The 25661-nt window shown below is 43.4% G+C and overlaps 1 protein-coding gene across 1 annotated transcript in view; it reads right to left on the bottom strand.

Moving 5' to 3' along the window:
• Positions 1-25661, bottom strand: part of ANKRD55 (ankyrin repeat domain 55) — a 44446-nt gene that overhangs the window by 9602 nt on the left and 9183 nt on the right. Inside the window, exons 3-9 of the mRNA XM_054987530.1 lie at positions 23854-23984; positions 20598-20707; positions 17239-17299; positions 14996-15124; positions 7918-8102; positions 4416-4583; positions 1167-1831 (exon numbers count right to left, since the gene is read on the bottom strand). Of these exons, the coding sequence (XP_054843505.1) occupies positions 1167-1831; positions 4416-4583; positions 7918-8102; positions 14996-15124; positions 17239-17299; positions 20598-20707; positions 23854-23984 (1449 nt within the window). The remainder of the gene's footprint in view (positions 1-1166; positions 1832-4415; positions 4584-7917; positions 8103-14995; positions 15125-17238; positions 17300-20597; positions 20708-23853; positions 23985-25661) is intronic.

The following is a 25661-nucleotide window of genomic DNA, read 5'->3' on the forward strand; positions in this document are numbered from 1 at the left end:
GAGATGGAAAAAAGGGAAGGAGTCCACCCAGCTATGCTGGTGGTCACGGGGCCTGCATGAACAAAGGCATGTGGGACAGGAGCAATAGTAAAGAGGAGAATTGGGAAAGACTAAGTGAAAATACTGGCTGGATGAAACTTTGGGGGGGAGGACAAGGTCTCACATAACGCTGTACCACACTGTAACATCAATTCCACCCATGAAACCTGAAGTGATGTCACATATCACTGTAGTGCTCTAGCAATCCCCCCAAACTCTATGATAAAACACTTTCCCTCACATTTTCTCCTGCTTGTTTACTGGGCAACAGCAGGCAGTGGAGATCTATAGTGGATGTAAAAACTTACATACAAAAGCATACACATATTGAATATTTCCAAAATGATTATTATAAACTTCTAGTATTGTACCTGAATGCAGACATCAGTGCTTTTTTCCATTACTACCTACTACAGAGCTAATGTGGTACAGTAGTTAAGGTCTTGGACTAAGAGTTGGGAGACCCAGGTTCAAATCCCTGCTCTGCCATGATGGTTGTCTGTTTTTGGCAGGCATAGTTTATCAGAAACTAATTCTAGAAGTTTCAAAATTGGCCACCAGCTTCTGGATGATGATGGGGGTCCCAGGATCAAATCCCAAGCTTGCTTGGTGACCTTGGGCCAGTCACACTCTCAGCTTAAACTTCCTCATAGGGTTGTTGTGAGGATAAAATGAATGAGAGGAGAACGATGTAAGCTACTTTGGGTTTCCATTGGGGAGAAAGGCAGGGTACAAAAAAGTAAATAAATGGTCCAAAGCGAGTACATAAAGTAATGGAATATTCAGAAGTTAAAGAGAAAAGAACAGTAAAGCACTGTTATACTGTTATTTATACTGAAAAATGACATAAAACTATGAATTGATATCATGGTAATGATTATAATGTTGCATAATTATGCCCAAAGAAAGGAAATATATGAGTGGAAGAGAACCAATGACAGCTTGAGCCTCATTATACTTATTCCCAATTCTGAAGAGACAAACCACTATTCATTTTAATAAGGGTTTGGCTCTTCAGCATGAACACTGCGTTGGAAAAAGCAGCAGGCAAAGCGGCATACAAATTCTTTTTGTGTCATACATGCTCCTTGGTTGGTACCCACCCAGAACTATGTAGAAAAAAATACCTGATGGAGAGTTTGGCAGTTGTGGGAGCGACGGAGGGCACAACAGGACATGACTGGATCTTTCCGGAAACAATCTGTCTATCAGTTTATTATCAGAAGGCATTGTTGTCCAGACTTTACAAGTGAGTATTTGGTTAGTGTCAATTTTCCAGGGATTGTCCAAAGTTTGTCGTTTGTTCCTTTGATCTGACAAATCATGTTCACTTCTGCTTTTTTGAGAGCAATGTGCAAAATGGTGGGCATCAATATCCAAACTCATACTAGATGTTGTCGTAGGAGAAGATGTTAAAAAAGAATGACTCACAGTAATGGGCGGGAGGCTTTGGGTTCTTATTGGTGGAAGGCCATGGCTATCTGGAGGGTTAATTTCTGAGAAGAGGTACTTCTTAGTCTCTGTGTTTCTTCTTTTAAAGTCTATAGCCATGACACACTCCTCAGAAGAGCTTTTACAGTTTGCATCCATAATACAGTCAAATGTTGTGATAATGTCATCGACTTCTGAGGTCTCTTCCCTCTGAGATCTATCTCTAGTTTTGTCTTTTTGGTTTGCCTTCCAATTGTCCTTTTTCTTTTTGCAGGAGAAGATTTGATTAAACACACTGAATCGACCTTCCTTCTTCAAGAATTTATTGTTCTGAGAGGAAACTTGATGAACTAGCTCTAGTCTTTGAGGAATTAAAAAAAAACGTTGGTGAGAAAAGAAAAATGCATCTGTTTAGAATCTCAGTGAAATTTGTATACACATATGTTGTTGAAGTTGAAAATAAAAATTAATTCTTTCCCCCCTCAGTTCAAATCCTGTTGACTGGATGTCTGGTATCTCTGGGGAAGTAAAACACACACAGCAATCTTTCTGGCCATAGCCAATGAACTTAATTAACTAGATGGTGACATTGTATAAAAGAAAGAAATATTGGGTTCCCTAACTCCAATAGCCCTGTGAAGTAGCTGGGTGATGGGTGGCAAATAAAGGGAAGTGAGCTATCCTGTCTAGTGATGTCTCTGGGAAAGAGGAGAGAGGAGATCTAGTGGTTATAAAATGGTTGTAAAAGGATCAGGGCTCTACATATTGATGAGATGGGTCGCAATTTATGAGTGCCTTTCCTGCCTGTAGTCCTGAACCTGTGAAGAGAGGTTTCTGTTAGGAGGCAGCGTGTAAGGGGTCACAACATAAAGAGAGCTGCTGTAGCATAGTGGTTAAGTGGTTGGGATGCAAATCAGTACTCTGCTGATTTCACTACTGCCATGATCTCTCAGCAGATGGCTTTGGGTAAACTACTCCTCTCAGCCCCAGCTCCCCAGCTGTGTTGTGGGGATAATAATAACACTGGCTTTGTTCAGTGCTCTCAGGGCCAAGCTACACGTGATGAATGACACTTGAATGGCAAGTGGATTGAGTGGAGGGCAAGTGAACAGGGAGAAATACACTTGCTGTTCAAGTGTCATTCGTCATGTGTAGCTTGGCCCTCAGTAGGGCACTAATCTGACTAGAAGAGTGATATATAAGCACAGCTATTATTATTATTAGTTATTTTTATATGGTGCAATGGTTAGAATGTTATGCTAGGAGCTGGGAGATCCAGGTTTAAATCCCACTCTGCCATGGAAGTCCACTGCGTCGCCTTGCATCAGTGATTTTCTGCCAAACCTACTTTATAGGGTTGTAGTTGTAAGGATAAAGGGAAGAATGACAAGCTGTTTTGAGTCCCTACAGGATCCACCAAATAATATATAAATTAGCCAATGTAAATTGAGTTTTAAATATTACCATATATTTGGACAACTTATAGTTGGTCTGCAACTTGCAAGCCTCAAGGTGGTCAGGATTGCACCCCTGTGGCACCCAATTTTCTTTTTCAAGGCAAATTCAAGGCTAAGACAATATGACTTCAGCTACACATTGAGTTTGCTGTTCTCTAGCTTCTGGTAACTCTTTACAAGAAATAAAATTTTCTGCCATGTTATCAGAAAAATGGCTTAAGTATTTTTGTTCTTGCACTCTTCAGCACAGGAAATAATACTAATTATTAACTGAGAGGAATGCAAGGGGAGAGAAGTATGACAGTTAAAAAAAACGGGGAAAGTGAAGTAAAATATCTGTTTTCAGTCATTTGTCCATCAGTTTGATGGAGCGTAAATGAACAAAACTAGAGTGCATACATAGGGTACGGACTACTAAAGATGGTTCAGAAGCTACAACTGGTGCAGAAAGCTGGTTACAGAGTCCCTATTTTGTCAGGCATAAAACAACTGAGGGCCAAGCTACAAGTGACGAATGACACTTGAACGGCAAGTGTATTTCTCCCTGTTCACTTGCCCTCCACTCAATCCACTTGCCGTTCAAGTGTCATTCGTCACTTGTAGCTTGGCCCTGACTTCATTGATTTCCTGTTCGCTTCTGGGCTCAATTCACAGAGCTGGTTGTTCCACTTGCAACCCCTAAATGATCTAGACGAGGAGTCTCCAATCTTGTTTAACCTGTGAACATTTCTGGAATACTGAGAACTGATAGTGGGCACCATAAAAACTTGCTGGCATGGGGGCTGGGTTCAATCATAAAGATCCCACAAAATTTTAGGAGGTTCCAAGCCATGCCTATAATGCATGTAGCTGTTTCCAAATGCATGCTCCCCGCAGACACAAAGATGATGATGCCTTCTGGGCTCTTCTACAGCATCTTCTACTCTAGTGAAATGAAGAAAACCCAGGATTGGTGTTTTGCTCTGGGAAAGAATTGCTCTGGGAAAGAAGCAAATGAGCCCTAGGAAATGATGGGCACTATGGTGCCCACTGGAACCACATTTGGGACCTCTGGTCTAGACCATAGTGTTGAGATGGAGTGGCCCGGGGAATGGCACTGTTGGGAAATGGATTTGTATTGCATTTTATTGATTCTGATTGTGCTTAAACTAAATGTTATTATATTTTACTGCTTTTATTGACTTTTATTGTACATATTGCTATAAACCATCTTGGGGACTTTTTAAAGTTGAAAGGCAGTTTTTTAAAGGAGAGATTCTAGCTAACAGAAATTGCTATCTTCCAAACCCGGAAAATATTCTGCATCATGCTAGTTGTGACTGTGCATCAGTTGTGTAAACCCCTCCCCCCCAATTGTTTAGAAATGCCTTTGGTAACAAACACAACACAGAGATGATCCAATGAATCCCATGTTTAATGTCACTTTTATCCAGTTTTTTAGCTGGCTATAAGAAGAAAAGCCAAGACAAAAAACCCCACTGGTTTTACCTGTTCTCTTGGGAGAGCAGTTTAATGCATGCTGTGTGCCCACAGTACATAGCATATGTCAGGGGAGTGTTCTCATTGATGTCCCTTGGGCTGCTGTTTACCCCCAGCTGTAGCAAGACCTTAACACAATCAGCTTTCCCTGCTGCTGTGGCCCAGTGTAAGGGTGTCCTATAGGAAACAAAATGTATTTAATAACCTTTTGCTGTATAAATGCATGTCAGGAGTCAGACAAACAGCTGAGATGATGAAATCACTGGGGAATGAAGCTTTGGGACATGGCATCAGTTAACTTAAATGGTATGGCAGACACATCAGAGCTGTGGCAAGATGGCCATTCTCGGTCTCCTATAAAGAATAACTTTATAACATTTTAAACAGGTAGTGAGATGCAATCACTCTTGCTCAGGGCTGGCTCCAGGTGTTGAGGGACAATGCCCAAAATGACCTCCTGTGGGCTCTCTGTCATGTACAACTGTATGCATGCACGCATACACTCTATCATGAACATGGAAGCAGAGCAGCCTAGTGAGTGCAGCTAAGCATATGTACAAGCCACTGAGATAATCTTATTTGGAGTCTCCTTTCCTTTAATAAAGAAAGTAAGAGCCAAGCTACACTTGCCTGGTAAGTGAACAGACTCATGTGTATTCTTCCCTGTTCACTTGCCCTCCACTTGATCACTATGTGAACAGGGAGGAATACACGTGAGTCTGTTCACTTGCCAGGCAAGTGTAATTTGTCACTTGTAGCTTGGCTCTAAGAGTCCCTTTATTTTAGGAACTGCACTTAGAATAGGAAAGAGAAGAGACAGGGTCTAATCTAACTAAGCTAGGATGCTGGTGGATGCAGGAAGCATGCCTTGCGTCCATGGCTGTGAAGGGGAAAAGAATGAAAAGCTGTTGACATTAACTACTGACACACTCCTTTTCCCCTTCAGTGGCAAGATGGAGAAGAGAGAAGAGAGAAAGTGAAAGTGAAGCAGGAAAAAAGGAAGTCCATGAGAATAGCATTCTATATATCAAAGGGTTAGTAGAAAGCCCCTCCCCCCTGACCTCTCTACCTCTCTGTCTCTATTGTATGTCCCTCTCTGTAGCCTGAGACAAAGAACAGTATAAAGTCCTTTACTTCTCACAGAACTTGCCGGGAACTTGCAACCAGGGAGTGCAACTAGGGGAGTACCAGCTCTACAGCAATTGGAGGTACAGTGTCAAGCTGCAGAGACACCTGCACCTCTGGAGTGACCTTTTCTTTCCAGCAGGGAGAGGCACCCTGAGGAAAGGATTCATGCCTCCAAGCTCCATTCTAGACACCCACAGTGTAGCTCTGTAAGAGCTAAATTTATATTCTCAAAAGAATGGTCATTTAAGCTGTACCCTCAGGGTCTAGCTACATGATAAATATCTTCATGATTTTAGTGTGCTCCCTACAGACATACGTCTGCTGAACAGAAGTGCTTCTTTAAAAAAGAGAGAGAGCTCAAACGAGCTCAGAATAGCATCTCAAAGGGAGACAGAGAAATTCCTGCCTTCCTCCAAGCTATTTTCCTGTGTGAAAACAGTGTGTGGTGGTGGATGGGAGCTATTTTGCTGACTTTGCTGCTCCACATGGAGAATCTGTGCAAATTCAGTGAAATAGTGTCCCTTGCATGGGGTTTTTATGTGAGTAAACATCATTGGGGTGAGGACAGGAGTCTTTCCTCCCCCTGTGGTACCATTCTGAGCTTGTTTGAGCTCTCTCTTTTTTTAAAAAAAGAGGGAGTTCCCTTCAGCTAATGTGTGTCTGCAATGAGCACATTAAAACCAGTGCATGCCCATGTAGAAATGTATCATGTAGTAAGATCCTCAGTCAGTGGTCAGCACTGAGCCTTTCTGGTTTCCAGCACTCAGCTTCATAACAGTTGAACATGAACTTTAAGCATCCCCTACAACTAGAAGCAGAGTGGCAAAACCTTGTTGATGTTGGCAGTAGAGGTGGGCATGAACCGGGAAAGAAACGAACTGTGCAGTTTGCCCCAGTTCGCAAACCGGTTTGTGGTTCGTGGGGTTTAATTGAAATGCCCTTTTCCGTGCTGCTGCAAAGCAGCACGGAAAGGGGCATTTCACCCCTGCAGGCTTGGATCAGCTGCTTGTCGGGAAGATCCCCCACAAGCAGCTGATCTGGGGGTTTAAATGCCCCTTTCCCTTCTGCTTTGCAGCAGCACAGAAAAGGGCATTTAAATTAAACCCCATGAACCATGAACCAGTTTGCGAACTCGGGCAAACCGCATTTCACCCTCGCAGGCTTGGATCAGATGTTTGTCGGGGAGATCCTGACAAGCAGACCAGTTCCTGGAAGTTTGTGGAAAACAGGCTTCCACGAACCACTGGTTCGCAAAGCACAAACCGGCCCAGTTCGTGACAGACTTTAGTTCATCTTGTGGTTCGTGTCCATCTCTAGTTGGCAGATATTATCCTTATTTATGATTTGTCTACAGGACTTTGTACTGAGGCTGAAGTTCTGAAATTTCAAATTCAAGGTATTTGGAATTGTGTGAGCTTAAGCTTTGTTTTAAAAGATTATAAATATATCCTGTGGTGCAGAGTGGTAAGCTGCAGTACTGCAGCCCAAGCTCTGCTCACAACCTGAGTTCGATCCTGGTGGAAGAAAACGTTGTGATGCAATGTCCCCCCATGGGTCAGTACTGACTTGGTACTTGCACAGAGGACTACCTTTACTACCTTTTTAACCTAAATATATCCTACACTTACAGAAGGGTCCCTTCTAAGGAACTGGCTGGATCTATAATTTCAGTGTATGTTCACATTGTTCATTGGGCTGGTGAATTTAATCTTTAATTGTGTCTATTTCATAAAATAAAGGGTGCCTAATTATGCACCACACTATACAAGTATTCCAAACTGATGTTAAGAAGTCTCTCTGGCTGCAATCCTAGGAACTCTTTCCTGGGAGTAAGCCCAACTGAATGAAATGGAACTTCTGAATAGACCTCTTTAAGATTGCGTTCTCTCTCTCTCTCCCCCCTCCTTCTCTCTCTCTCTCTCTCTGAGTGTGTGTATGTGTTTAAGAACTTATATCAGAGATAAATTTCTAACATGAGAACAGCCAGGCCTCATGGCAAGTCTGTGACACTGCCCAGTAAATCTTTTCCTCTAATTCCAACTGTATGAGAGGCACTTCCTTCTTTATTGTTAGCTCATAATAAATCACAGGGCTGATCCCTGGTGGTAAGTTGTGCCATAAATTAAGCTCTGATTAACACTGGAGTATACAAAATACTAAAAGGCCCCTCATACCATTGGCTCCCCCTCATGAGTATGAGCTCTAACAATAAAAGTTGGACACTTGCTTGCTGAGTTGCTGAGCCAGAAGAAGCCATGGAGAGTATCATTTAATTAGAGGCCACTTTTCATGAGCAAGCAGCCAAACATCCTTTACTGTAGGTCAAAGCAATGAGGGCCTCAGCCAAACTCTCTAGCTCTTTTCAGTTGGTTTCCATGGTCACCTGTCATCCACGTCAAGGGCTTGCAAGTTGCATTCTGGGACTTTAGCCAGCTCGCTGATAATGTCACTGTATCCTGCAGCAGCAGCAATATGAAGGCAAGTCTTCCCATTCTCATCATCATAGTTTATTATTGATGGGCCCTGACGGTGGCTAAGGATGACAGAACACAGGATGCGGTTTCCACTCTGAAAGAAATCAACCACATTTGTGTGGCATGAAAAGTTAATCAACAAGAACAATAAAATTTACACTTTTTCACTTGTACTTCCTCTTCAAAATGGCACGCATTGTATTACACCTTAAAAAAAAGATTTTATTTCAGCACAAGCTTTCATGGACTTCTTCAGATGCTATAAGTGAATGCTCAGCGTTTCTAAAATACCCAAGCTTATGAAATGGAGTGGAGATATTTGATTTGTTAGGATGGATTCAATAAAGTGCTGCTTCTCCTACAACTGATATATTTAAATATAAATATAATTGCTCTGTTCTTCTATTTATGGGATTTCAGTTCCCCATTCTCCTTTCTGATGAGCTCTGTCACTGATTTTCTACTGATTCGCACAATCAATGTAACAGTCAGATGTAAGCCAGGGCCGTTTCCACACGGCTTACCGGCTTGCATTATGTCCTGGCAGATCGCGCAAAAAATGCGGAAGATCGCGTTTTTTCACGCGAGATTTGCGTGACGTCATGTGACGTCGCACAATTCTCACACGAAAAAAATGCGCTTTTCCGCGTTTTTTGCGCGATCTGCCAGGACATAACGCAAGCAGGTAAGCCGTGTGGAAATGGCCTTGGTAACCAGTTGGAGGGTGAGGGGGTGGGGACACGGGTTGTGCCCAGAAGTGATGTACTGGCATAGAAGCCAGCAGTGTTTATATTTTTATTCTTCTCCTGCTGCTGCTCAAAATGGCTTCAGAAAACAGGTGCAATTAGCAGGAGGCCCCTGCCCTAGCTGAAGACCTAAAACTGACAAGAGGCAAGATGCTAGTATTAGGCTCACTTGGGAGCTGATTTTGTTTTGTCCTCTGTCTGCCAGTATTCAAGCCTGCGTGTGGCCTGAGGCATTTCTGGCATGGAAGAAAATTAGGAAGAGTGAGCCTTAGGAAATTAGGAAGAGCTAGCAGCAGCCGAGTACCCCCTGGGTTGAGATCTACTTTCTCTGTTTGTATTCAAGCCTCAGTGAGCCCAGAGGCAAGCACTCTTGGGTGAAAGTTGAAGGCAAGAGCCATCAGGCTTTATGGCTCGTAGGCTGGAGGCTATAATAGCCAGCCCCATGAACGAGGTCTACTCGGGAAGGATTTGTCTTTCTTGTTTATTTAAGGTATATTGTTTAAATTGGTTGGTCTGTAAATTTCTGTAAGCTGCCTTCATGGAGAAAACTGGCATAGAAATGTCCAAAATAACATAAATAAAATATATATTGGGGATAAAATAAATAAATAATAAATAAAATATATATGCTAATAAATAAGATCTATGCAGCACAAGTACTACTTCAACCTTTAAATGTGTAACTTCCCAGGGTTTGTGCTGCTGCATGCTTAATAGCTTTGTTAATTAATTACTTGTGGAGCTGTTGCTTCAACATTCCTGAAGAAATACTGAAATTTATTTTCCCTAATGGGAAAAAAACTTTAATTACTTCCCTTCCCTTTGCAATCAAAGCAATTAATTTTTTAATTATCATAATTGCTTGATTACAAAATTATGGTAATTCAATTTTTAAAGAAAAAGCAAACACTTTTGCAACCAAGGAGAAATGCAGTAATAAGCTCTTCCATCTATTCTAAAGGAAAAGGAATTAAGAATCTATCTATAAGAAACTCTGGTTTCTCTTCAGATATGTCAGGGCACTGGAACCACAAATAAGCAGGAAGTAGTTAATTAAGCAAAGGGCATTGGCAGCTTCTTTAAAATGGCACCAGCAAGGAATATTTAAAGATGGAGGAGGTTTTAATTACTGCTTTTTTCTTTAGCTGTGAATTGTGCTTGTTAATACATCTTTATTTTTCCTGACAGAAATTTCATAATTGTATGTTTGTGAAAAATAAAATACAAATAAAACAAGGACAATCATGTTTGTGGCAAAGGAAAAAGGAATAATTAATAATAAAAGAACAACCTATCCAGAAATGTCATTCAAAACAACAGAAGCAAAGAGGATTTAAAACAATGGTGCTGAGCCTGCAGGCACTTCTAGAATTCTGAGAAAGGACAGCAATGCCACCATACTAGGCTGCCATTAGGAGTGGGGCTAGGCAACCATCAGGGCATGGGGGGGGCGGGAAGTTGTGCCAGGTGTGACATCACTTCTAGGGAAAACTGGAAGTGATGTCAAGTCTGTCTAGGAATTGCTAGAAACTCTGTTCCAGAGTGACATGATGTCATTCTGGGTTTTGTCCTGCTTCAGGCAGCAGCCGGGTCTGCAGAGTACTGCTGACAGGTAATGGCAAGGCTAGGAATGAACAAAGTTGGTAAATCAAGGGAGTAGTCAAAGACAGGCCGGATTGGAGGTCAGAGAAACAGTTCCAAGGAGCAAGTGCAGGCAACACAGTAGCAATTCAGAGAACTCGTTGAAGCCACGCTGAAAGGGCCCCTCCCTCATGCTCTTATACTCTGGGAGTGTAATGTCAGCTGGCACAGCTGCTTCAAGTCTCCTCCTCTGAAGCCCCTCCTTCCTCCGAGAAGGCTGGCCTGTTCAGAGCTTGGAGGCGTGCTGACCGATGTCGGGTCTGTAAGTCTCTTCTGTGCCTGCTGCATTGACATTGCTCTCGGGGGTCTGGAGATGTTGAAGGGGATAAGGAAGCTGGCTGCGTCTGGGCTGATGGCTCTGGGTGGGGAAGGGGAGCTTCTGGCTGGGATTCAGCATCTGACTGTTCAGCTGTGGTAGGCTGATGGGAGACAGGCTGCTCCTCCTCAGGAGAAGCAAGGCTGTCAGCAAGCCTTGGCTGTTCCAGCTGCTCCTCCTCTGAGAAATCGTCAAGCCCCGGCTGGGGAAGCCCACTTCCCCAGAAGTGATATCATGCTGCATATGACACCGATGATTAATTTATTTTTTTCTTTCTCTGATGCTCTAAGTGGCAATGGGAAGATAAGGTTGCTGAAGGGAGGAAACAAAACTAAATGGGGACAAAAACAAAATGGGTACCAGAAATGAGGGGTGGGAGATACTGTTTTAGTTTCCAAAGAAAGGTGACAGTTTTCTCTCTGTGTAGCCACAGAAAGAGGCTGTCAAGCCCAGAGAAATAAGAACGTATCTATGGTCTTGCCTGGCTATGCCTACGTGTCTGCTTGTGTTGACCTCAGCATTGTCCTGGTTTATAAGTTGGTAGGGAGTGAGCAGAAGCTTCCTATTTTCCCCTCCTCCATTGAAGAGCCTCTGAATTTTATCCCAAAGTGGACATCAAGCAGGGGATACCAAGCAACACATTGGCAGGTGCCAGGGTACCTGCACTAGGGATCTCTGATCTAAAGGGATAGCAGCCCTGGAGCAGGAGCAACCAATAGGGCTTGGCAGACGAGACATGACTGGCTAGTGCTGCAATTGCTTTTAAAATTAAAAGATGGCACAATAAAGGTGTGAAAAATAGGTAAGAAAAACAGCAGCAACAAATGAGATCTGCTGGAATGCAACAAATTCACCACATCACTGTATCTTCTGTAAGGAATGAATGAATGAATCCTGGCAGTTCCAGACCAGAGCCGGAGTCAGCACATGAGGTGGAGCATTTGCCAGGCCCTGTGGCTTCTGATGGGGCCCCTTGTTGCTGACTCCTTACTGACGCATCTCCTTTGATGCCTGCACTCACACTCTTCCACTGCCTCTTGTGAGTGCTTAGTTACCTCTGCTCCCAGCTGCATATGCTGCCTAGTGCTGCTGGAGAAGGGCATGCTGGTAGTGCACAAAGCATCAACAGTCCAGGTGGCCAAGGCAGCGGCACTCTTAGCTGCACCCACCACCCAGTACCATAGGGGAAGGGTGTGCAGACAGTGTGGGCAGCTGTGATTGCAGGTGGTGGGAGAGCTTAATAATAATGATAATAACATTTGATTTATATACTGCCCTTCAGGATGACTTAACATTAGACATGGGCACGAACCACAAAAAAAACTAACCATGGGGTTCATGGGTTTTCATGGACCAGGAACCACGAACTCCCACGAACTGGGGCAAGTTCCCGAACCAGTTTGTGGTTCATAGGGTTTAAATGCCCCTTTCCAGCTACTTAGCAGCAGGCAAAGGGGCATTTAATCATTTAAAGGGCCCTTTCCTGCCGCTTACGAGGGGCAGGTCCCTTTAAACTATCAGCGGGCAGGCGGGGGGAATCCCCCCTGCTGCCTGCCAGCTGATAGTTTAAAGGGATCTGCCGCTTGCAAGTGGCAGGGCCCTTTAAATGGCCCAAACCCCAGCCCCCAGCCCCACGCTTAGCTTCCTGCTGGGGTGGTGGAAGCCACGGCCCAGCTGCCCTGTGGGCCCGTGGCCTCCTTCTGCGAGGGGTGGAAAGGCCATTTTTGGCCTCTTTCACCACTGCGCGGGCCCGCAGACCAGCAGAGGAGGGAGAAAAAAGCCTTCCTGCCCCAGAAATGGTCGCTGCGGACCCGCAGGGTGGCGAAGGAGGCCAAAACCGGCCTTTTGGCCCCTCAAATGGCCACCATGGGCCTGCAGGGTGGTAAAGGAGGCTGGAAACGGCCTCCCCGCCCCTCAAATGGCCACCGTGGCAGCCATTTGAGGGGTGGGGAGGCCATTTTTGGCCTTCTCCTCTGCTGCATGGGCCTGCAGTGTAGCGGCAGAGGCCAAAAACGGCCTCCTCCACTGCCCTGCAGAGGCTTGAGAGGGGAGTTACCCCTTTGTCTTCGAGTATGAGTTTTCCCAGTGTGATACAGTTTAGGTTTTAGAGACAGGGAACCACAAAGTAAAAAAAGTGTTTTTATTCTAGAAAATTCAGGAGGGTTAACACACACAAAACCCCCTGGTATTCCCCACTCAAGCTTTGCAAGCATCTACATAAAATAACAAATCCTTACTAAAAACTGAATAGGGCTAACTTAACTGAGACACTTGAATTAGCTGACTAATAATCCCACAGCTGGGCCTCACCAATAGAGTCCATAGCAGGGTAAGCTGGTCTTGCAGTGTTCAAATCAAAGTAATGGCCCAGCAGCATCCATAGCAAGAAAAGCCACCCCCATGCCTGGAAACAGTCACATCTTAAGGCAAATCCAGCCAATCAGGGTGATATCCCACTTAACAATTACTACCCTGAGAAACTTGTGAGAGGAGATAAGGCATATAAACACACAAGTTCTGCCAAATTCACACAGATGCAGGCAATTTGCCTGCTGAAACCCCTCTCAAGCCCGCAGTGGCCATTTGAGGAGCAGGAAGGCCATTTTCAGCCTCCTTCGCTGCCCTGCAGGCCTGTGGCAGTGATTTGAGTGGCAGGAAGGCCATTTTCGGCTTCCTCTGCTGCTCTGTGAGCCCTTCCCGCCCCTCGCAGGAAGAGGCCACAGGCCCGCATGGCAGCTCCACCACCCCAGCAGCAAGGTAAGTGTGGGGTTGGGGCTGGGCATATGTGGGCTGGGGATGTGTGGGCTGGGGGGGGGCTGGGGCTGTTTAAAGGGGTGCCCCCTGCCAGCTGATAGTTTAAAGGGCCCTGCCACTTGCAAGGGGCAGGAAAAGTTTAAATGGCCATTTCCCCAGGAATTGGCCATTTAAACTGCCCCTTTAATATGAACCAGTAGACCAGTTCGTGGAAGTTCATGGAAACAAGCTTCCATGAACCACTGGTTTGTGAACCACGAACCAGGCTGGTTCATGGGTTTTTTTGGTTTGTATTTAGGTTCATGCTCATCTCTACTTAACACCCACTCAGCAGTTTACGAATGTCATTATTATCCCAACAACAACAAACACCCTGTGAGGTGGGTGGGCCTGAGAGAGCTCCTAGAAGCTGTGATTGACCCAAGGTCACCCAGCTGGCTTCAAGTAAAGGAGTGGGGAATCAAACCTGGTTCTCCAGATTACAGTCCCGCGCTGTTAACCACTACACCAAACTGGCTCTTGCTTGAGAGCAAGCAAAGGAAAGATGCACAGACAGGTGGGTGGGAGGGTCCATGGGTGGGAGGGACCCCCCCCCCCAAACTCTGGAACTGGCCTGCTCCAGATGAAATGGTAGTGTGGAAACAACTTCCAATCATTATGGGATTTATGTACCTAAATGCATTTTCATGTTATATCATAAATGTTTCTCATTTAGATAATTTTTTTGGCTCACTTTGAAATATGGTCTAATAGAATCTACTGAGTTTTTAAAAAAAATTTGAAATACTCTGCCCAGTTCTCTCTTATTACTGCCTGAAAATTAGTTTTCATGGGCTAATGGTAAAAGATGGCAGAGATGCAGAGAATTGTACGCGTACATATTAAGTTGGATTTCTGTAGTTCAAAGTGCAGGCCTCCCCCATGTCTCTTCACATGTCCCAGATTTGCTTAACACCACAGGGGCTTGCTGTTGAAAGGGAGGTGGGTGGGTGCAGAATCTCACTGAGCAAGACAAAACCCCAAGGAATGCCCAAGTAACTCATGCTTCAGTGTGCTCTTACTCAGCAGGGCTGCAACTTCCTGTCCCCTTCCAACCACAAGCCAATCTTTTTACATGTCTGCCATTAAGCAGCTTTGTGATGGTACAATTCTTGCAAAGATGAATAATTTCTTGGCATCTTGAAGCAAGTGGAGAGAATATGAATATCATTATTGCTGAAATACTGAAAATAAACTGTGACATAATTCTGTGTACTTTAACAAGGCTGGGTAATCCTTTGTCTTCCTTGCCATGTGCTTGTTTCCTGGGCTTGTTTCATGGCTGCTTTCAACCCAGTTGCCTTCTTTCCATTATGTTATGTATCCAACCATTTGGGATCCTACTCTGACCAGGACCATATATTTTCCATGATCACATTATGCAGTATTGTTTAGCTTATACTTTCCATGGTTTCACACTCTAGAAACAAAACTGAAGAAACAAAAGTGAAGAGAAGCATGCAGTATTAAAGGGCTGGCCACTGTCCCTACCTGTACAGCCCAGTGAAGAGCTGTCTTGAAATCTTTGTCCACCAGTGTTGGATCAGCTCCTTTCTGCAACAGTGCTTGCACATGCTGGGGTCGGTTATGGAATGCAGCCCAGTGAAGCGATGTCATTCCCTGAAAATCATAAGCTCAAGATGTCAGTGCTTTTTGTAAGCAATCTGTTTCCTTTCTTCTTCTCTAAAGCAAAGAGCCAAGCCTGGCTTTCCTCCATTCATTGCAGTTGGAGGTGCTTTAGAATAGAAGGCATTTACCTCCATCAGTAGCAGGATGCTTCACTTAGAGCGTCACAACAGTTTGTGATTGGGCTTTGCTCCCATGGGAGCCATATTAGGGTTGGCTGTGTCCTCTATGGCAGCCATTTTGTGATGGAGCTTACTACGAATATTCAAAATTCTAATAGTGCCAAAAAGATTCAACCAAAGTTGGAGACCCCTGCCCTATTTTATTTACTGGGCAGTGTTCTGTAAAGGAAAACATATTCTGTTTACAGCAGTGTTTCTTTTAAAGCTTGCTCTGCCTATTCCAAAACCATTCTACTTTCTGGGCCCTTCAACTAAGCACTAAGCCTTTGTTTGGTGGGCAAATGAGCCTAGCTTTCTCTGACATAAGTGATAATGCAAGACTGAACTTTTCAGGAGGGCTTTTTTATACAGGTAAGAGGGTTTTACAGTTAGGAAATGGCTCAAAGAGATGCTTAGTAAAGGGACAGGGACTGTGGACGATTCTACTGTATTTCTACCGAGCAGTTTCTGTGTCGTTTAATATGTCATGTTAAATTGCTTGTGTTTTCTTTCAGCACTGCCTGTAGCTCTGGATTTGCTTCTGCTGTATGCAGATTTCTGCAATTCATACCAGTTTGGTGTAGTGGTTAAGAAAGAGCCAGTTTGTTATAGTGGTTAAGAGAGGCAGGACTCTAATCTGGAGAACTGGGTTTGATTCCCCACTCCTCCACTTGAAGCCAGCTGGGTGACCTTGGGCCAGTCACAGCTCTTCCAGAGCTCTCTCAGCCCCGCTGGCCTCACAGGGTGATTGTTGTGAGGATAATAATGACATACTTTGTAAACTGCTCTGAGTGGGTGTTAAGTTGTCCTGAAGGGTGGTATATAAATCAAATCTTATTATACTAGTTTGATGCCCATGCTTTGTTACGGTATTTAACTGCTTTAAATTCAGTTATAATACTTATGAGTATGTAACATTTTTTGGTTTGTGGGTTTTTTTGGTGTTAGTTTTGTAGTATAATAGCATAGTACCTGAGCTTTACAAAGGTGTTTGAATAAAGCGAAACATGTTATCCCCATTCAGAAGTCTTTGTGCCATCTTTCTTCAACTGTCTGCAGTTTCCTTTTCCTGATTTTTACCTCAGAACATAGAGTTCTACAGCTGACCAATCAGAGAGAGGGGAAGACTGGGAGGTGCATTTTACCTTAGGACACACTCAATGACTCCAAATAGCAACTGCATTTTGTTTAGAATGTGGGGAGTGAGGACCAATCAGGCCGCATACACAAATGACCTCTGTGTTCCAACTGTCTTGAGGGGAGGGATGAGGTGTGGAATGTTGTAAGCCCCAATCAGCCCGCATATGCAAATGACCTTGAAAGGCTGGCCCAATCAGGGTAGAGTGGCCGAGCTGGCAGTGGGCAGGGGTGCAAGCAGGGAACAGCCTGCCAGCCACACAGGGAAGCTGTATCCCTTTGGGAAAACACATTTTACCCCTTTTTACCCCCTTAGGGGGTGAATTTCTTAAAATCTCTTCTTAGTGGGTGTTTACATCATGAAAGGAATATTCTCCTCAAATTTTATGTTTCTAAGTCTAGGGGTCTGGGCTGGGTGTTGATCAGTCAGGACATACTTCATATACATAGATTGCAGTGCTTTTTAATGTTTAATCATATTGACTCACACTGTGGCCGTTTCCAGATGTCTTACCTGAAGCCGCTCCATGCCGCAATGTTGTGGATCATGCCGGGGAAAACACGAAATATCGCGTTTTCTCACGCGAGTTTTGCATGATGTCGTGCAAAACTCGCACAAGAAAACGCGATATTTCGCGTTTTCCCTGGCACGATCCACAACATTACGGCATGGAGCGGCTTCAGGTAAGCCATCTGGAAACGGCCTCTGTCATCTGCCTTGAGTCTCAATGAGAAAGGCAGACTATAAATAATGTAAATAAATAAGCTACAGTAAGTACATATGATAGTAGGGGAAATTTAATTGCTCACCTCAGTGTCCTGATGGTTAATTTCACTCAAATCAGATTGTTGAAGCAGCACAGATAATAGCCTATGAAGGACAAAGGACACGGTGCGTGTTAAATTTTAAAGCAAAATTCAAAGATGGCTAATTCAATCATATTAAGCATATTTAAAAATTTACTAATGATTTCGATGGAACTGTTAAGCATATGCTTCGTTCTTTCCTAAATGTACTAAACCTTGGACAATATCCTATATTTTTAACACAGCCTCAGATAACAACAACACAACCACACTGATTCTTGACTTGTATTTATTTCATCAAGAGATTTAAAACCACATAGCTCTGCCTCCCAATTTAGGAGTGTAAGGAGCATAGCTGAGCCACTGGGGCAAAGTTTTTTAGGATGCTGGACTGCAATTGGGGAAATCTAGGTTTAAATTCTCATTCTTCATGGGGGGAGGGTAACTGTGGGCTAGTCAACCTCTCCCAGTTAACCCTACCTCAAAGGGCTGTTGGGAGGCTATAATAGGTAGGAAGTTATCAGGTATGATGTCCTCCTGACCTTTAAGGAGAAAGGATGGGATGGGGCAGAAAACAAACATTTCTTGTATGTATTCCTTAAGTTGTTTACTTGGAAATATTCCCACTGTAGTAACATGAGAACTCTACTGTATATGCAGAGAAGCACTGATGCAGCAACATCTTGTAGGCCTTCCTTAAAATCCAGGGAACATAAAATATCCCGAGTCCTTTGAATGGGATAAGTTTTAAGTTATACACTTAAATGAAGGCTGTGAGTTATGATTTAGACTAGAATAATGTGAAGCCACTGAATATTATTCAGCATGAGGATAAGTTTGCATCATGTTCTTAAGTCTAGAGCTAATTCTTATTCTAGGTTCCTCTATACCCTAATGTCTTTTTGAGCCTCTTAGTTGAATGGACAGAGTATGCAAACCAGCATTTCTCAGACATTTTGAACTCTCTCTCCTAAATTTTTGCAACCTTCTGTAGCCCTTCACCCCCCAGCTCCCATTATGAATTTCACAAGGAAATGTGCAGAGATCCTTGCTTGGAGTCATGTGCTACAATGTGCTGTTGCATGCAAGGTTCTGTGGATTAGGAAAGTGATACTATACTGGCATTAGACGAGCAGTAGAACAAGATCTTCCTGACCTTCCTTTTAGAGTCGCAGACAAAGGGAGACAAAAGACTTAAATGGCAGGTCCCATCACCCCTTTGGGATGATGGACAAGAAGAGAGCAGCCAGCCCCACAAATCCCGTGGGGATCTTAAAGGAGCCTCTTCCCAGGGACATGCAAAGTATCTGGGTCTTCCAGGGAACATACAAAACATCCAGGTTTTGGCTGATGTGGGGGATGGCCTAGAAGGCCTTATTCTTTCTGGAACTTTGTATGCCCTCCCAAGTGTCCCATTTTCCCAACAGTGTTTTGCTTTCCACTTGTAAAGGTATTTCCAGTTGTAAAGGTGTTTGAATCTGGAGCTGGCTGTGTACAACTGACTGATCCTCTGTTATCCTGATTCGTTATTATCAAGGCTAGAATTCTGCACAAGCAGAACCCCCTAGCCCCTTGTGGTGTATAATGCTGTGTGCAGAATTCAGCTTCTTCAATTCAGCTTTAATTTTAAAAAACACATTTCTACTCCCTACAGCTTTAAGGACAGTGTGGACAGCATGTCAATTTCAGAAGCTAAAGAAGATAAATGAAAAAAAGACGGGCAGTTGTCAGGGATATATTTTCAGTGCTCTGCATAATAGACTGATATTCAGAATCAGAAGAAGCAGAATAAATCATTTATGCATTTTTAGATGCTGGGCATAATTTATGCAGTGGCAGAAGTCAAATCCATAACTGAGGTGCAGAATTTTTGTTTTTTGTGATTTTTAAAAATTGCATAGCCCTTATTACTTTTCTCTTCTAGCTCTCCACCTGCCACTGTTTGCACATGTTAAAATTGCCATGGTGAGCAAAGATAAAGACAAAACCAAATCCGGGCTAAAGATCTCTGGTCCTTCAGGAGTGCCTTCCAGTAATGGAGTGATCATAGTCTGAAGAACTAATTTGGCCGACTTGGGCTAATAAGACAGATGAAAAGAAACTGAACAGCTGGCACACTTGTGTTCTGACCAAAGGTCTGTGGGTTACCATGGAGACCATGGGGGGGGGGAATGTACAGGAAACTCTGTGCTTTGGCAAAATAAATTGCTACTTCTTCCCCAAATCTCAGTTGAGCTCCTTTTCTATAGAGGTTTTATCTAATGATAACACCCTCTTGGTTGCCTTGAAACCTCTTGAGTGGACTGTTCAAGTGATGTACAAGGACAGCAGAAACTTAACAAAGCAGCCACCAGAGAAAGTGCTTGGGAAAAGTTGAGACAAGCAGTGTAAGAGGAATAATGGGTTTGAGGTATACCTGTGGGAATGCAATGTACAGAGGCAGAGCCACCAAAGGCAGAAGACCTTCTCATTGCCTCAAACATACATAAGCCATTGCCTCATAACGGATTTTTTTCTCTTTTCCCTATATCTATATACATCAATATGTGCACGGAATAAAGCTTCCATTGCTGCAGCTTATGGCCTACTTTAAAGGCATCAATAAATAATGATTGTAACTAAATTATTGTGCCTTTGATTTTATGTCCATCCATCCATCCATCCATCCATCCATCCATCCATCCATCCATCCATCCATCCATGGCATTCTTATCCTGTTTTTCCTCCAGTGAGATCAAGGTGGTGTGCATTTTATTTATTTACTTCATTTGTACCCCACCTTCCTCTCTAATGGGGACCCAAAGTGACTTACATGGTTCTCCTTTCCTCCATTTTAGCTTCATATGGGCAGCAGATGATTGCACTTGAGGATGGGGTTTTTTTCATGGCAGTGATTCTTCACACGGCTATCATTGTCATTGAGAAGGCAGAGGCATTTGGGCCAGGCCTGACAACAACCACTGGGTGACTTGGTACCACCTGAATTACAGGACTCACCCAGGCCTGGCCGCTTGTTACTGTCAACAGCAACCACTTCATGAAAGCCAAGGTGGTGCAGTGGTTACAGTTTCAGACTAGGAGCTGAGAGACTCAGGTTGAAATCTGCAGTCTGCCATGGAAGTTTACAGAATGACCTTGGGCCAGTCACATACTCTCAGTCTAACCCACCTCACTGTTTTGTGTGTGTGTGTGTGTGTGTGTGAACATAAAAAGGAGGAGAGAAGAATGATGTAAGCCAATGTGGGTTCCTAGTGGGGAGAAAGGAGGGGTATAAACATAGCAGTAAATTTTAAAAAGCGACATGCAATAGAACGAGGGAACTCATTCCCTTCAGGAAATTTTGGTTATAAGACTTGTCATACCTGACATTCGGATCAGCAGTGGCAGCATGTAGTGGCAATCTTCCATATTTATCAGGGATGTTCTGTTTGGCACCATTTCTCAGCAGGCTGACACAGCCCTCAAGCCACCCCTAAAAGCAGATCAAAAAGAAAAAAATACTTTGGGGTTTGGGCAATTAGTGTCAATAGGCGGTATACCTTTTTTTTAAAAAAAAGTGATGCAGTCTAAAGACAACTGAGTTAGAAATTTGTATTGAGATGTATCCTTTAAAAATTTAATTTCCTGGTTTGATTCCTAGTAATTGGCCTCTGGCGTTCTTAAGATACCAGAACATGAAAACAATAGCCCTCTGTTATGGTAGAGTCCTCAAGAAAATGAGCCCCAAGTTTCCATTTGGTCATTGTGGCTAATAATTGTTGTTAGAGCTGCCTACTGTGAATTTATCCAGTTTTCTTTTAAGGGCACAGAAGGCAGTATCCATCACTGTTCCAAAAGTTACATGCCCCATAGCAATACTTTCTATTGTCTGCCTTGAGCAGGGAGTCAAACAGAACCTGAACCACAGCTCAAAAAATCAGTTCAAAGAGGGGTTTCCCCTCTGGATCAGAATGGAACTCCCAGAACCTAAAATCTCCAGGAATTTCTCCCCTGAGTTGGCAATTCTACGTATTACCCACTTCTCCCCCAGCATGCAAAAGTTGTATGCTCCCAGATATTTTGCAAGCCCACACTGATGTTTCAAAACCACTTTTTAACTTTTGTGCATTCCAGCACCATTAGCCGCTCTGAAGGGGTACCCAATACAAAAATACCCAACCTAAACCCTAGGTTTGCAAGAGGAGGAAACACACATTAAAATATTACAACACAAAAAAACATTTTAAAAGGAATGAAAATACTAATGCTTGAATGGGGAGGTGGGGAGAGAGAGAAAATGAGACTACAGGATTAAGATAAAAGATAATGGACTCAAATAATAAAACAAGCTTCTAAATCCCTAAGGCTTGGGTGACTGAGGTGCAAATGTAGCATTAAAACAGGAGCTGCTGTGGCCTTCCGCTTAGGATGCCCTTCCTAGCTTCACAATATAAATGCCAAACAGAAATACATGCCAGCATAAGAAATGCCTTAAGCATTTCCCTGTTCACTCATGATTCAGCAAGTTGCCTTCCTTTTTTAAAATTAAAGAAGTACATGTATGTTTATTCATATGACTGCTGTTTTTTCTCTCCCTTTAAAAAAGCATAGTTTTAAATGAACTGCAAAGCCACTCTGGAATAGGAATGGGCAAGTAGGTTCATGATGTCACAGGCATGGTTGATGAGTCCTGTACATAGCTGGCATTCACTACAGATTTTTCTCCTTGGCTCAAGGGCTGGCATCAAGGATTAGTAGGGTAGGCATCTACCAAAGCCCATCACTGGGCTTGAGATATTGGGTCAATCTAGTGCCCGGAGGCAGTAGAACAAGCAGAGTGAAAGAGAATCACAAACTGCTGCCTCCTCCAAGTGTTCTCCCATTAGGAAATGGAAGATTATTTAGCTGCTACATAAAGGCCCTTGAAGAAAATATTCAACACCCAATGTGATTATCCCCCGCCTCCATAAACTACTTTTGCATCTTTTCATTTAACTCTTCACTAAGGCTATATGTATTCAGGCATCAAGATATACTCTAATTCAGGGGTTCGTAACCTGTGGTCCATGGACCCCAGGGGGTCTGTAAACTGGGCACAAAAATGATGTTTTCTTCCTTCCTGTCACTTGAAAAGTGTCTTTGTAGGGAAAAATCTTCTTTATGAAGTGACATGAATTCTGCTCAAAGAGCAATCTTGGAAAATTCTGCTGTTCCTTGGTACAAGTCTACACTAGAGATGGCCATGAACTGAAATACGAACCAAAGTTTGGCACAAACCAGGTCAGTTCATGGTTTGTGAACTGGTGGTTCGTCAGAGCCCATTTCTGATGAACTACCATGAACTTTAGGCTGGTTTGTTTGATTTGTTTTTCGGTTTGTCACTGCAGACAGCCTGGCACTGATCAATGAGGGCCAAGCTACAAGTGACAAATGACACTTGAACGGCAAGTGGATTGAGTGGAGGGCAAGTGAACAGGGAGAAACACACTTGCTGTTCAAGTGTCATTCGTCACTTGTAGCTTCGCCCTCAGTTTTCTAGGCAATGGGGGTTGGGCTTTCTGCACAACTTCTGCTGACCCTGAAGTAATTTTCTGCTGACCCATAAGTGACCTTCTGCTGACCTGGAAGTGATGATTTGCTGACCTGGAAGTGACGTTTTCACAAACCAAACAAACTGGTTCACGAACTGGGGCAGGTTCATGAAAGTTCATGGTTCGCGAAATACGAAGAACCAAGAACCTCATGGTTCATTTTTTCCCCAGTTTGTGCCCATCTCTAATCTATAGTCATCTGGCAAAGGGTGCAATGGGAGTTCTGATTACATTTGCTTCTACATACCATTGTGAGCCAGTTTTTCAGCACCATCAAAACAAAAAGTCGAAATCGTTTGGATATCAAATATGACAAGCATATTGCTATGCCAAAGACCACTCCACAGTTTCAACTTCTTATTCAAGCCAAACCACAGCAGTCTTCTCATTGAAATGTGTTTTTTAGCGGAATTAACATTTACTTTTTGCTTGATTTGCACAGTTAGGATTTATTTCATTTTTTCCCCTGGGAAGTGGCCAATAATTAAAATAAGTTGAATGTAAAATTTTGTGTGCATGTGTTTATGTAAATTTTTCTGGGGAGGAGGTCCACAGCTATCATTAGATTTTCAAAGGAGTCTATTACCCCCCAAAAGTTAAGAAATACTGCATTAAAGAGAGATTTGTTGGCATCGTGCACGGAATAATTTGTTTGCTGAGCTTGAACGCTCCCTGTCCTACTTCTCTAGTAAGCAGAGCTTGACGAAAAACTTCCTGGCTTGATCTGAACACAGGCAGATTGGTGTCTGTTTCCATAGTCACTCACAATACTAAACTGGGATTTAGCAGAAGTTTAGAATACCAACTTGCAGGGGAGAGAAACTCCAGTTTGCTGAGGTTGCTGCATTCAAACATCTCTGCAAACTGGAGTTTGATCAATCTGAGAAGTGCTCAGTCAAGCTCCGTGAAGAAGAGGGAAGTGGAAGAGGCAAGGCCTGTGTGGGTGCATAGCAAATCAGCTGTGTTCAAGCACAGTACTGACAAACCTCGGCTTAATTAAACTTGTCATGACATCTGAATGCATTTTAAAAGAAAGACGTTTTTATACCAGGTAGGTTGCCAAAGAAAGACTGGTGCGTCCACAGGCATCTTGTGTGTTGATGTTGGCTCCCATCTTCAACAACAATTTCACTGTGTCCAGTTGGCGTCCTGAGACAGAATGCATCAGTGGTGTACAGCCTTGGAAAGGAAAAGTATAAGAAGTTTAACTTTGAACTTTTTGTTCAAGGCACAAGCAGGAGATGTTTCTTGCCATAGTGTGCACCTGCCAACATTCACCTTCTTCAAGATCTGTTTTTGTGTGTGTGTGCATCGTGTAACTGAGGGAAAACTTCCTGGAAACCCTCACTGCAAAAAGCAGGGCTGAAACTCATGCTAATGAAAAAAAAAACAAACCAAGAAGATCTGAGCCGGCAATTCCCCACCTTGAAAATACCCATAACCACAGGTTATGGGTTCTGAACCATAGGTGGTTCAGAACCCCCACAATCAAAACTGAAACAGAATTTTTTTTTGTGCCCACCCCTAATATCTATGTATGGGCCATCAAGTCACAACTGACTTATGGTGGCCCCATCAAGGCAAGTGAGAAGCAGAGGTGGTTTGCTCATTATATATAGAATTGTATCATTTGCTGTGGCCGCCAGAAAGATATGCAATAAATATTTCCAGACCTGACCTGTTAGTGATGTAATCAATTAATTTAGGAATATGAACAAAGCCTGCTTCTTAGAAGGATCTGTGTGTTCTGTATGTATGAAATATAAACACACACATGATGGTTTGTATTTCGACTGTATGTTACACTTAAGTTGTGATGACTAAGCATTGTCAGTAATAAAGAATTAAAAAAGCAAGTGGGACACATGACGATAAGGACACACAGACTAGTTTACAGATGGCCACTGTATCTTTTTAATTGGATTCTTTAGTTATTAAAATGCTGGCCTCATTAGTTTCTCTTTAGAAAGGGGCTACTTGAGACACTGACAAATCTTCCTTAATAACAATTAGGTGGGAACCAAGCTTTATTTCCATCTGAAGCTCTGCAAAAATGTGAGCCATCTTAGACACTGGGTTTCCAGTCCTGGCCTGGCAACCGACAGGAGACCAAAGGGGAAAATGAAGTGGCGTCATCAGTGATGACATGACATCATTTCCAGTAGAACCTTGAGAAGTGACATCACACTTCTCAAGGAATTTCTGGAAATACTATAGTAAAACCATTGAATTCCCAGTGGTTCCTAGAGATGACTGATGTCACTACTAGACATGGGCACGAACAGCATTACGAACGGGAAAAAACCATGAACAGCTCGTTTGTTCGCGAACAAGCTGTTCATGAGGCCCCATTCTAAACTACTAAGTGGTCGTTGCAAGACTTGTTCGTTGCCTTCGTCAGCCGTTCATCAAGCCAGACAGTCTGGCACCTGCAATCTATTCCCTTGGCAAACGGAGGCAGGGATTGAACTCTGTCTGAACTCCTTCTGGCTTTCCTTCTGGCTTTAACCCTTCAAAGTACTTCCAGCAGAGAGTCCCGTTTTTGCCACTGTGAAGAGAAAATGACAGCAAAGGGGGGACCCATGGATCATGCCTTTCCCGGGGTGCAATCTCTCTGAAACTTGGGGGGGGGGGTCTTCGGAGGACAGTGAGGACTATGTCCCCTGCAAATTTGGTGGGTATTGGACATTGAGAAGGTCAGTTTGTAACCCCTCAAATTAGCTTCTAGCAGAGAGTCCTGTTTTTGCCACTGAAGAGAAAATGACAGCAAAGGGGGGACCCATGGATCATGCCTTTCCCGGGGTGCAATCTCTCTGAAACTTGGGGGGGGGGTCTTCGGAGGACAGTGAGGACTGT

Source organism: Eublepharis macularius, chromosome 8, assembly GCF_028583425.1.
Source record: "Eublepharis macularius isolate TG4126 chromosome 8, MPM_Emac_v1.0, whole genome shotgun sequence".
In the NCBI taxonomy this organism is placed as follows: Eukaryota; Metazoa; Chordata; class Lepidosauria; order Squamata; family Eublepharidae; genus Eublepharis; species Eublepharis macularius.